The sequence below is a fragment of the Lithobates pipiens genome, unplaced genomic scaffold, assembly GCF_037356315.1.
Source record: "Lithobates pipiens isolate NorthernLeopardFrog02 unplaced genomic scaffold, aLitPip1_a1.2 Scaffold_13, whole genome shotgun sequence".
NCBI lineage: Eukaryota > Metazoa > Chordata > Amphibia > Anura > Ranidae > Lithobates > Lithobates pipiens.
In genome coordinates, this window is record NW_027507718.1 from 213,863,840 (window position 1) to 213,877,302 (window position 13,463).

At 44.7% G+C, this 13,463-nt stretch overlaps 1 protein-coding gene across 2 annotated transcripts in view; it reads left to right on the forward strand.

Moving 5' to 3' along the window:
* The window catches only part of HGSNAT (heparan-alpha-glucosaminide N-acetyltransferase), a 71,436-nt gene that overhangs the window by 26,012 nt on the left and 31,961 nt on the right, over positions 1-13,463 (forward strand). For both annotated transcript variants that reach the window (XM_077476191.1, XM_077476192.1), the window contains one exon: positions 8,347-8,416. In XM_077476191.1, the coding sequence (XP_077332317.1) occupies positions 8,347-8,416 (70 nt within the window). The remainder of the gene's footprint in view (positions 1-8,346; positions 8,417-13,463) is intronic.

The window sequence follows — 13,463 nt, forward strand, 5'->3', positions numbered from 1 at the left end:
CTGCCTCTAGATGTTCTAACCCCTCCCTTCCTTGAGCTTCATTCTGACTACTATCCCCACTATGTAAGTTTGCGCTATTTTTTTTTTTTTTTTAATTCAGTTGACTTAATGACCGGGTTTTTTGTCCCTCTGCTATCTTCTCCCCTCTGTCTGCTTGGGCCCGGGCGGAGCAGTTTTTCCATCCTGGGGCTAACAGCCTCTTCTTCTGCCCTTATACTAGTGTTCGCGGCCATATATTTTTGAATTCCGACCGGGCTTGCGGTGGGGGTTACTTGTTTATTTGTCTTGCCTGCTTTCCCTCTCATCCTGGCAGACCTATCAAAACTTGATTCCCTTCCTCCTATTCAAAATATCGGCATAAATCTTTACAGCCACTTTATATAGCTCCCCTTCAAAAAACCCACCTACCCCAAAAACAACAATCCCAATGTTATTATGTTATTACATTCGTTTGGTGGTGGTCAGTACCAATTAAATTTTGTCAACCCAAATGTCCACAAAAAAAAAAAAAAAAAAAAAAAAAAACAGGGGGGGGGGTTATTATACAATAACCGATGAGTCCTCTATCCTGATGTCTCAGGTGTTGTTCAATTCCAGATACCCGAAAAAAAAATTATTTAAAAAGGCCGTTTGATGGAGAAAAAAAAAAAAAAAAGAGGAAAGTTTTTTTTTTTTTTTTTTTCCCTTCTTCTTTCTCCTTTCTGTTCCGCTACTTCCTCTTCTCTATATTGGGCTACTACTATTAATTAGCAATGTCTATAGAATATACCCATGTTATACATTCTTTAATCCATAGAATATGTTTCCCATATACTCTCCAGAAAAAAAAAAAGAAAAAAAAAAAAACTCAGGAGAGTGTAAATCAGCTTGTCAACAGCAGGGGCTCTTACAGCAGCATTTAGACTCCTCCAGCGACTGTTGTTAATAACATAACAAATTTCCTCATGCAATTTTTGTATGGGTGATTGTATACAAAAGAAGCTGTCCCTTGTAGCCAGGGGGGAGGGGATTTCCGGGAAAACTCCCTTTAGTTATCAATAATCTTTTTCCTTTTCTCTCCCCTGGTAGCAGTAAAAATGTAGAGCCAGTTCTAGCAGTCATTCCATATATTATTCTGTCAAATCAGTTTATTCCTTAGGGGCAAAAAGAAGTAGGGTAGGGTAGGCTCCAATTTACCTAGGGGTATCTCCCCTTATCTAGCATAGCGTCCATGTCCATGCCTCTCACCTCTCACCAATCCAGCAGAAACTCCCCCTGCATCCCCATCCAACTGCTTGCCTTACCGCTCTGCCGTATGTGTAGCACCTTATGTCAGCCTCTTCTTGTGCTCCGGTGGATTCCAGCAGGGATCCTCGCCTCCGTTCAGGGTATGCAGCCCAGGTCCCGTCCCGCCGTATGTCAGCGTCTTAAAGAGCTCCACCGCTGTGTTCCTGGGCAGCCTTTCCGCTGGCGTGGGCTGCAGCTAAGTTTGGCAGGGCCGGTTCCTGGTCCTCGGAGCCGCGATGGGCGAAAAGTCAGCCCGAATCGGAGCGGTGTCTCGGGAGCGCGCGGCCTCAGGCTATGGGGTCATGGGGAGGTGCGTGGTGGAGGGAGGTAGAGCAGGGGCCTCGGGAGGCTCGGACGGGCGCTCGGACGGACGGACGCACGCCTGTCTCCTACGTCATAGCTCCGCCTCCGCAATCGTTCCTCTATATTTCCTAATGCTATCCCTCCTGATAGCCTTGTTTAAATTTCCACTGTAGTAAACCTTGTACGAGCCAGCCAAGGGTTTTCAGAGCAATTATGGAATTTGTGCTATTCCTGACAGTTACTCCGGTATATATTGTATATATTGTCCGTTAGACAGATTAATTCACAGACAGATGCAGATTCGAAACCGTAACCAACCTTATCTAATCCAGGCATTCTTCCACACGCTTCCAAGTACTGACTTATCAGGTAACTTTTTATGTGCATCCACCAAGGTAATCAGAATATGAACAGCTACAGAGTTTTCCCCACTAATGTATCATTCATATTGTTCCCAAGCTGTTACTCCTCCCTTTAGTGGTCAGTCAATCAGATATATTCTATATACAGACAAATATGAAAAACCAAAAAGAAGGGATAGGGCAATGGTCAAACTTGACCCTTCCAGGACATTGTTCCTCTATCGTTTTCCAATAGATGAGCTCGTATGGGTCCCACAGTAGAAGTTTTATTTGCAGACGCTTAAGAGGTTTCCCAAGCTGTTCTATCGTTCCTGTTTTCTCAGCCAAAATACCACAGTTTTAACAGGCCGTCTATTCTAAGTAATGGGGTTCTAAGTAATTTTAAAGTTTGAAAAATAGGCCCGATCCTTAGGTGGTTAAATGAAAAATAAACAGTTTATTACCACTTTTCTTTGTTTTATCTTATGTAGGTAGAGCAGACTTTGGGCCTCTGAGTTTAATAAGACCTGTACTTGAAGAGTTATGTAGGCTGTCATTGAGCCAGTTGTGAAAATATTAAGACTGCCTGCAATACTTTGCTGAGGCTCAGACCTAGGAAATTGCTGCAGGCAAAATATGTTTTGCATAATGTGTTTAAAATTAACAGATTTTTTATTGCTGTCTATGACCTCATTTGGGAGATTTTTTTGCATCACTTCCTGTCCATGGAACAGCAAGGCACAGACATCCAGTAAAAACATTGTCAGAAATTCTAACCTCTATACCACTCTAAGACCCCTTTCACACTGAAGCAGTTTTAAGGCGTTTTAGCTCTAAGAGCCCTTTCACACCGAGGGTGTTTTGCATGCGATATAGCGTTAGAAATACCACCTGCAATCTGCCCTCAAACTGCTGCACCATTCATTCCAGTGTGAAAGCCCTGAGGGCTTTAACACCGGAGTGGTGCGCTGGCAGGATGTCAGGAAAAGTCCTGCCAGCAGCTTCTTTGGAGCGGTGTGTTTACCGCTACTCCCCATTGAAATCAATGGGGCAGTGCTGGCAAAACAGCACTATGCGGGCGTTTTAACCCGTTCTCGGCCGCTAGCGGCCGAAATGCACTGCAAATCCGCACTCCAAAATAAATTCTATTGAGGAAAGGGTACAGAGGAGACAATTGGTCCAGGCAAGCGGGCGGGGATGTGCTTAGCGACAACAGTAATTATCCAGGCAGCAGGCAGAAATATTGTCAGCGCAGCCAAAGCATTTGTCCATGCCAATTGTCTAGCCAGAGACAGCCAGCACAGCCATAATATTGGTTCTGGTACCTGCAGACACTCATTATTGTACCACTCCAGCCCATCATAAAAATAATGCCTCTTGCTACATCTAATTTCCATAGTCCAGGTAGCAGGCAGAGGTGTGGTCAGTTCATGCGGCAGGTAGAGGCATGATGGCAGTAAGTTGGCAGCAGGCTGAGGGCCTCAATCGGGTAAGACCTGGACACAGGCTTCGCCCACCTAAATCTTTGAAGACTCCGGACTCCAGACCTTAAAGGCGGGAGTCCGTGTTTTTTTTTTTTTTTTTTTTTTTTTTTTTTTTTTTTTTAAAGCCAGCAGCTACAAATACTGCAGCTGCTGACTTTTAAAATAGTGATACTTACCTGCCCAGCACGCCCGCGATGTCGGCACCCGAAGCCGATCTCTCGATCGTCTCTCGGGTGCTGCCACAGCCATCTTGGGTATGGGAATCAGGAAGTGGAGCCTTTCGGCTTCATTTCCGGTTCCCTACTGCGCATGCGCGAGTCGCGCTGCGCAGTAAGGATGGTCCCCGCTGTCTCTGGGATGCGTGTGTTTCCCAGCAGGCAGCGGGGGACTTTCGGAAAGGGGCGTACCTTCTGCAGAATCTACGCCGGAAGTGGGTGCAGATACCTGTACTGTACAGGTACCTGCAGCCCCCTCCCCCCTGAAAGGTGCCAATTGTGGCGCCGGAGGGGGGGAGGATTCCAATGAGCGGAAGGTCCACTTTAGGGTGGACCTCCGCTTTAATCTGGAAATTACGAAACGCTGAGAAAACAAACACATTTGTTTTCTTCATCCGGAAAAACAATTCTGGAGCTCCTCACATATGTGAGACCCCTGCTTACTACAGTAGCAGGGCAACAGATCAGCCCAAGTGGTAGGGTGAGGCATAGTCAGAAAACGGGCCAGGGTAAGTTCACGTGGAAGGCAGTGGCATGGTTATTTGAGGAAGCGTGGAAATTGGTCAGCACAAATAATAAATTGGTAAATGGTTAAAAATATGGGCTAATATTTTGGGAATGTGTGATAATCGGAAACATTCACCAATGCAAAGGCTGGGTTAGGAGGGACAATGGTAGCTGTTATCTCTTCGAAAGCCTTTTTTTTGCTGCATACGTGGCATCCTCCTCTTCATTTATTTTTTATTTTTTCCTTGCGTCTTGGGCCTGCTTCTGATGGTAGAATGTTGTCTGGGAAGTGGCGCTCATGAAGTCTAACGGCATCAGGCATAGGTTTTCTGGGGGGGTTCTTTGTTGATAGGACACGTGACAACTTCAGTGAATTTTAGGAAGTGGGTGGGGCTTTCTGTGGATTTGGTGTAGATTATGTATGTGTTATAAATGGATGAGATAAATTGCTACTTGTACCAGAAATGGGTCCACCTTAGTGACAAACAGGGCTGAAGCATTTAGTCGTTTATATCCAATCTCTTCCTTCATATATGCGGGGCGCATAAAGATCTCCCGTGACTCTCTCTCGCAAAGCTTATAAAATGTCACTCCGTATCTGCCCATTTTGTTAGGAATATATTTTATTTCTAGCGGGCCTGAAAAGGGCACCAGGGACTCATCTACACATATGTTGATCAGGGACATAGCGTTCTGCAAATCTTCGGGGGAAAAATATCATTTTTGGATGGTACTGGGTGTTGCCACTGAAGTGAAGGAAATGCATAGCCATCTAGTATTGGGACCTGGACATTACAGCAGAAAAAAATAGGCATGGGTTTGGTGGACCAGTTGTTCTTCCTTCTCCAGTCAAATCTCTCTACCCAAATGTACAGGGATATGATGATTGGAGGTTGTTGGCCATATGCTGCTGGGCATATAGATTGGTCTGGATAAATTGCAGCACAGTGTCATGCAAAAACGGATAAAAACAGTACATTTCTGTGAAATTTGGGGTATTGGCTTGCACACCTGACTGTGTGGTGAAAGACGGAATACTTGCTGAGTCTGAGTCGGAGGGCAGCCATGTTGGGTTTGCAAGACCATCTGGGAGATATGTAGCGGCCCTGGCTCTTGGAGGATGTGACACTCCAGTGCTGGTAGTTGGAGGGGATTTGAAGTTCCTGTGCTGGTACTTGGGCGTGATGCGGCAGGGGGGTCTATTGCTGGCTGCAGCGCTGTGCCTGGGACTTTGATCCTGCGGTCTATAGCTGGCAGCTTCCTGGTTTCCAGAGCGACATTCCCTTTTAGGAGGGACCCATTCTTCCTCTGATTCGTTTGCCGGTCCACTATTGATCGGTTAAAATGCTGAATTTGATTCAGAATTGGAATTGGTATTTGAACCTGAGGACTCCCTGCTGCGCTCATTAGTCATGGGTAGGCTCTGGAACTCCTCACTGCTTTAAACTTTTTTTTTTTTGGTCATTTTGCTGATGGGTGTGCAAGGAGTGATAAAGCCGGTAACAGCTAGTTGCCAGTCTGTGTTTAGATTTTGTGATTGGCTGTGAATGGAGCACAGCTGATCACGTGGTAAACAGCCGCCAGCCATTGGCTGTTTACCATGCTCGGTGATGAGCTGTGTTTCTGGGGACATGCTGCCACTGACCTGCCCACTCAGCACGCTCCCGATCATGCGCTGTCTTTAAGTGGGCAGTACCATGTGGGATCAGCCGTTGCTTGATCACGCGGTAAAGCCATGCGTAATGGCTGTTCACCCCTGTCGTTGACGTGCTGTGTCTCAGGGACACGCTGCCACCGACAGTGCAGGACTATGTGTACTGGCTTTGATTTCAGCGGGAGACCATGCTCTTGCTATCAATCCAGCCAATGAGAACCCAAGAAAGCAGCTGGATCTGCTCTCCTCGTCGCTGAAACGATCGAGTTCAAGTAAGTAAAGAGGGGGGGGGGGGTGGTCTGCTGTACTACAAAAGGTGAAAAACATTTAGGGTTCACAACCCCCTTTTAAATGAACAAACTGAAGTTAGAAGCTGACTACCATGCATTTTTTGTGCTCTCCAGTTTCAGTAAATCAACCCCAATGTCTGTGGCAGGTTCTCTTTAGTGAAACATTATCTGCTCTCCATTGAGCCCTGGGTCACACCTATGCATTTTGTTTAGCGCTTTTTCAGTTTTGCAGAAACACACCACAGTCCATTTAACATGGTTTCCTATGGATGTATTTCACATCTGTGCATTTTATGGAAAGGGCCAGGGACTCCTCTTTCTCTCCCCCCCCCGTTTTTTGGTTCCATAGACTTCAGTGGATGTTTTTTTTTATTTATTTATTTTTTAGCAGAATAGCGCATTTCTGTTTAAAAAAAAAAAGGCATTTTCTTTGTTTTGTTATAAAATTTAGCAAATTTAGTAATTTTTTCTTCATATATTTTGACCAAAGTTTATACTGCTACATATCTTTGGTAAAAATGACCCAAATCGCTGTATGTTATTTGGTCTTTGTGAAAGTTAGAGTCCACAAGCTATGGTGCTAATATCCTGAAATTGATCACACCTGAGTTACTGACAGCCTATTTCATTTCTTGAGACCCTAACAAGCCAGGAAAGTACAAATACCCCACAGATGACCCCCGTTTGGAAAGTAGACATGCCAAGGTATTTAGTTAGAGGCATTGTGAGTTTTTTGAAGTTGTAATTTTTTTTCCCCCCACAATTCTTTGCAAAATCAAGATTACTTATTTATTGTGTGGTCCCCCCCCCCACCCCCACCAAATTGTTATATTACCAGGTTATTTCTCACACACAGCATATGCATAGCACAGATTGCACCCCAAAACACATTCTACAATTCCTCCTGAGTGTGGCGATACCACATGTGTGAGAATTTTACACAGCGTAGCCACATACAGAGGCCCAACATGCAGGGAGCGCCATCAGGCGTTCTTGGAGCATAAATTACACATATCGTTTCTTGACTACCTATTACACTTTTGAAGGCCCTGGAGCACCAGGACAATGGAAACGCCCCAAAAAAGACCCAATTTTGGAAGAAAACAACCCAATCTACAATCTGAGGCATATTGAGTCTTTTGAACATGTCATATTTTTTTTTTTTTTCTACAAGTTTTGGAAAATGTGTAAAGAAAATGAAAACGCTTTATTTTTTTATGTATTTATTTTTTACACAACGTTTCTAACACATAGCATGTGCATACCAAAAATGACACCCCAAATTAGATTCTCCTACTCCTGAGTACGGCGATACCACATGTGTGAGACTTTTCCACAGCATGGCCACATACAGAGGTCCAACATGCAGGGAGCACCATCATGTGTTCTGGGGGCATACGTTTCAAATCTAATTTGACTACCTATTACTTTTCTGAGGCACTGTAGTGACATGGATGATAACTGATGTGGCATGCTGTGTATGGATGGGCATGCAGAGTATGGATGGGAGGCTGGAATGGGCACAGAGCAGTTCTGTGGGTACTACATATTCAGCTCACAGCGCTGCTGCCACCGATCTCTCCCCTCACACTGTACCAATAGGTACAGGGAGGGGAGAGAGGAACCTGACGTAACGCTGGTTTGTTTACTAGTGATCGCTCCGTCATTTTGACGGAGCAATTGCGTGGTAAATGGCCGATATCAGTGGGCATTTACCATGATCCGGATGTTCCCGGGGGCACTTTGGAGCAGGATTCTGGGAATTCATCAACGTACGCCCTCCCAGAGTTGTGCAGCTGTCATTCGGCAAGTGGTTAAACCAAAACGAAAGAGTTGCCGTGACAAACTGAGCAGCCATGCTCTTTATTGCAGCAGGAACATGCAATATCCTGAACCACTCCCTTTGTCTCATGCTTCCCTTTGTTTGAAACAAGCACTGAATGTTATTTGTGGTCCTGGGCACTGCTCCTATGCACACCTCAAATTCCACAGTCCATCTTGGGAGCAAGTAAGAGTGGGTAGCTACTTTCTTTATTTACTTGAATAGATAAAAGTGTGAGTGTGTGTACACATACATTTTTAGATCTTGTCAGGCCCCAGTCAAAGCAGATGAAGTGGAGATTTCTGCACCTGCCATACAAGGCCACGGAATCTTCAACATCAAGCCTACTGTGTGTGTGTGTGTGTGTATAGGCACCTGAGAATGAAGCCTGATGCAAGTGAATGAACATGTAAATCTAAAAACTGATACTAAATTTTCCTTTTTTTTTTTTTTCCCCCCCGCAGCTATTGTTATAGCATTTTTTGTCTACGTGGCAATCTTTTTTGTCCTCACCGTGGGATCGTTTTTGTTAAGGTATGTCAACAAAATAAAATCTCTATACTTACTCTGTTAAAACTACAAAAAAAGGCAAACTTTACTTTTGTGTGAGGATAATTTGGGGATAAATGGTTTTAAAATGCCATGATTTATCTGTTGGCTGCTGTTTTGGCAGGTACTACTACATGGAGTATCTGTTCAATTTACTTGAATTGTATGTTAGGTGCTCTAAGTAGGGTGACTGTGGCATACAATTAGTGTATCAAAGCCAAAACTTTGGTTTTAAAGAAGTCCAGCCTGAGATTTTTAGGTTGCGCTTCTCCTAAGGGTCACAGGAGTGCAATTCATTTTGCGCTCCTGTGACCCATTTTCAGCAGAGAGTCCGCTCTCCGCTAATGTCAACAGGATTAGTCCAGACAGTGCGTTATCCCGACTTAGGAAGTCTGGATCCGCCAGCTGCCTGGACAGATGGCAGTCTCAGCCTCTCAGCGAGCTGCTGAGATGGCCGCTTCCCACTCCTCCACAGCTCAGTGCTCCAGTGAGCATGGAGCAGCAGAGATGCTGACGGACGGGCAGCAGCTCTCTGCTTTCGGGGTGGGTGTTAAGAGAACCGAGCTATCTGCGGTGTTCGGTGGCTCTTCTAAGTGAAGAGGCAGCAGGGGACAGATGCAGCATCTGTCTGATGCTACATTCACCTAGGTAAGTATGAATAGCCAAAAAAAAGCTTTTTTTAATAGCGGTGAGGGATTATCTGCTAGGTTTTTATTGCTATCTGTAAATCCTTCCAGCGGAGATATACCGTATATACTCGAGTATAGGCCGACCCGAATATAAGCCGAGGCCCCCAATTTACCCCCAAAAAAACTGGCAAACTTATTGACTCGTGTATAAGCCGAGGGTGAGACATGCCTGTCCATCCCTGTGTGTGTGTGTCCGTCCATCCCTGTGTGTCCGTCCATCCCTGTGTGTCCGTCCATCCCTGTGTGTCCGTCCATCCCTGTGTGTCCGTCCATCCATCCCTGTGTGTGTGTGTGTCCATCCATCCATCCATCCCTGTGTGTGTGTGTCTCCATCCATCCATCCATCCATCCATCCCTGTGTGTGTGTGTCTCCATCCATCCATCCATCCATCCCTGTGTGTGTGTGTCTCCATCCATCCATCCATCCATCCCTGTGTGTGTCTCCATCCATGTGTGTGTGTGTGTGTGTGTGTGTGTGTGTGTGTGTGTGTGTGTGTGTGTGTCCAGCCTACCTTTGTCCCGAGCCTCCGTCCCGTGCCTTGCCTCCTTGCCTCCGTCCCGTGCCGTGCCTTGCCTCCTTGCATCCGTCCTGTGTCGTGCCTTGCCCCCGTCCCGTCCCGTGCCGTGCCGTCCCGTGCCCTCTTCGTCGGCGGCCATTGTAAAGTTCAAAAGCTGCGCCGCCGCCTTCGCCTGTGATAGGCGGAACACTGAATTTCCCAGCAGCCTGTGTTCCGCCTATCACAGACGTCGTATCATCCTCGTCCGTAGTACGAGGATGATACGATGTCCGTGATAGGCGGAACACAGGCTGCTGGGAAATTCAGTGTTCCGCCTATCACAGGCGAAGGCGGAGCCGGAGGCGCGGCTTTTGAATAGAATGGCCGCTGTCTGTCTGCTCGACACGCTGATCGAGCGGGCAGACAGCGATGACTCGAGTATAAGCCGAGGGGGGCACTTTCAGCCTCAAAAAAGAGGCTGAAAATCTCGGCTTATACTCGAGTATATACGGTAATCAGTATGGGGTCCATTTTTATAAATGTTCTCCTCCTACAAGATTCACACAACTTTCACTGAATTCAGTTAGAATATGGCCCCTTTCACACTGAGGCACTTTGCAGGCGCTAGAGTGCTAAATATAGCGCTGCTTTACCGCCAGCGCCTCAGTGTGAAACTTGCCTATGTGTCAGTCTTTTCTTATTTCCTCTTAATTCCAATTGGGTCTATGGGCCAAGAATTCAAAGTGATTCTCTCCAATCTGATATGGATGGAAAAACCTGTGAATTTTTCACACATGCCTACTTTATCCAAAACTATCACAAAGTGAATGCTGATATCAACGGAACGATTAGTCTGTAGCATATTTACCCTTCCTCTTTTTAACAAAATCAAAATTTTTCCTAATACAAGTTTATGCAATCTTTCAAAAGAAACCTGTTGGCTGTTTTTATTTTTTTTATTTTTTTTTTTTATATCTGTTTACGATTTATAAAACGGGAAGAATATAATATTGTGTAGGATCAGCATTTGCAGTTCCTCTTTATGCATATCTATGTTTACGATTTATAAAACAGGAAGAATATAATATTGTGTAGTATGAGCATTTGCAGTTCCTCTTTATGCAGCTGTAAATGCCATCATGATCTCTGATTCATTTGCAATCCTCTGAATCAATCTGTTATACATTGCTGAAGGTTTCTTGTCATGCTTGACATGTGTGTTTAATGTGAGTGTGCGAAATGTTTACCATTGTGAATGCAGAGAAGTTTCTTTTAAACTGAAACACCAAATTTGACCAAGCACCCTCCACCAGGGCAGAAATCATTGATTTGTACCCATAGAATATTTTAAGTGAGCTGTGGCAGGTGTACTCTTCTTCTGATCAATAGGAACTTTTGCATACAAATATTGAGTAAAAAATAATTACAAATAAAAGAGCCATATTGACCCCCAAGCTTGAACCCAGTCTTGAAACTTTGACATGCTATTAAACCTGTACATATCGCAACTACTTGGTGTATCCAGGTGGATTATGCTTTATTTTTTCCCTGAGGACAAATTTGGTGGTAAATGGTTATTTCTTTAAAGAGGTTGTAAAGGCAGAAGGTTTATCGTTCATGCATTGTATGAATTAAGATAAACCTTTTGTGTGCAGCAGCCCCCCTAATACTTACCTGAGCCCCATCTCTCTCCAGTGATGTCTTTGAGTTCCTTGGCCGTTTGGGACGCTCCTCCTGATCGGCTGAGACACAGCGGCGCCATTGGCTCTTGATGATGTCAATTAAAGTCAGCCAATCAGAGAGGGGCCAGGTCACGACTGAATGAACACACTGAGCTGTGTCTTGGCTCCGGTGCCCCCATAGCAAGCTGCTTGCTGTGCGGGGCCAGGAGAGCTGAAGAGGGACCCGAGGAGGAGGATCAGGGCTGCTCTGTGCAAAACCATTTCACAGAGCAGGTAAGTATACCATGTTTGTTTTTAGAGAAAAAAAAAAACAAGACTTTACAATCACTTTAATCCCAATCAAAGAAAAACCGGCCCAAAATGTCATTTTTAATTTTAGCTGTGCATTTCTTGCCATTACCGTGGAAAAACGCAATACAAATTCTCCTATTCTGATTATCACAGTGATGTCGCTTAGTTTAACTGCTTCAGGACTGCCCCACTTACATATACTGCAGCAGGGCGGCCCCTTAGCGCAAAATCACATACCTGTAAAATCCAAAATTTCCAGGTCTGGGGTGTGGACCTTTTGGCGACCCCCCCCCCCCCCACTGTGATCGGACACAGCGGGAGCCAATCAGCGAGTCCGGCACACCCGTCAATACACACAGGTCACCATTCTGTGACAAGAGAAGACTGATCTTGTCTGTCTTCTTACAGTAGAAGCACCCCCCCCCCCCCCAGTTAGAAAGCACTCCCAGGGAACACCTTTTAACCATTTGATTTCCCCTGATGTTAACCCCTCCCCTGCCAGTATCATTAGTGCAGCTACAGTGCATATTATTTAGCACTGAATTGGTGTCACTGGTCCCCAAAAGTGTCACTTGGTGTCTGATTTGTCCGGCGCAATGTCGCAGTCCCGTTAGAAGTCACTGATTACTGGTAAAAAATAAAAAATAAAATATCCCAGACGCTATAATTTTTTTGCGCAAACCAATCAATATACGCTTATTGGGATTTTTTTATTTATTTTTTGCCAAAATTATAAAGTAGAATACATATTGACCTAAATTTTATGGAGAAATTAGCTTTTTTACTTGGGTATGCATTTTATAGCAAAAAAACAAAACAAAAGAAAGCTCCATTTGTGGGAAAAAAGGCATACATATTATTTGAGTACACCGTCGCATGACCGCACAGTTGACAGTTAAAGTAGCACAGTGCCAAATCAATGACCTGGTCATGAGGGGGGTAAACCTTCCAGAGCTGAGGTGGTTAAAGCTGAACTTCAGAATCCTGGACAGGTGTTTTTTTTTTTTTTTTTAAAGTTAAGATTTCCCTGACCACATTAACCACTTCAACCCCGGAAGCTTTTTTCCCCTTAATGACTAGAGCATTTTTAACGACACGGCACTGCGTTGCTTTAACTGAAAATTGCACGTGCAACAATGTACCCAAACATTATTGACCCTAAACCCCCCCCCCAGAAATAAATCTCTCTTTTAGTGGTATTTGATCACCTCTGCGGTTTTTATTTTTTGCGCTATAAACAAAGAGCGACAATTTTGAAAACTTTAGAATACATATCTAAAAAAATAAATAAATAAATAAACAAATGTATTCATCGGTTTAGGCCGATATATTTTCTTCTACATATTTTTGTTAAAAAAAAAAGTTATTGCGTCAAACTATGGGATTGAATTGGGGATTTTTTATTTTATTTTTTATCTAGGACTGGGACGTTGCGGCGGGCACATCTGAATCCAAATGACACTTTTTGGGGACCGGCGACCTTATTACATTGATCAGTGCATTTTTTTTTTTTTGTTGACCAAATGTAAAAAGGACACAGGCAGGGAAGGGTTAAGTGTGTTCCCTCAGTGTTCTAACTGTAGGGGGGATGGGCTTACTGAAACATGACTGTTCCTGACAGGGAACTGGATCTGTTGTGTCACTAGGCAGAGCAGGGAAATGCCTTGTTTAAATGGGCAGTTCCCCGTTCTGCCTCTTTTTGTCGAAGGTCGCCGGTGGACATTGAGTCTGCGGGATCTGCAGGCATGCTCGGGTGTTGAGCGAACGTGCCCGATATCCTACTTTTGCGGACTGACATACAAGTTTGCGCAGGAGAGCCGACCTGCCACAGTATATCTGCGTGAGCAGGTTGGCAAACACCCCTTTTTAAAGT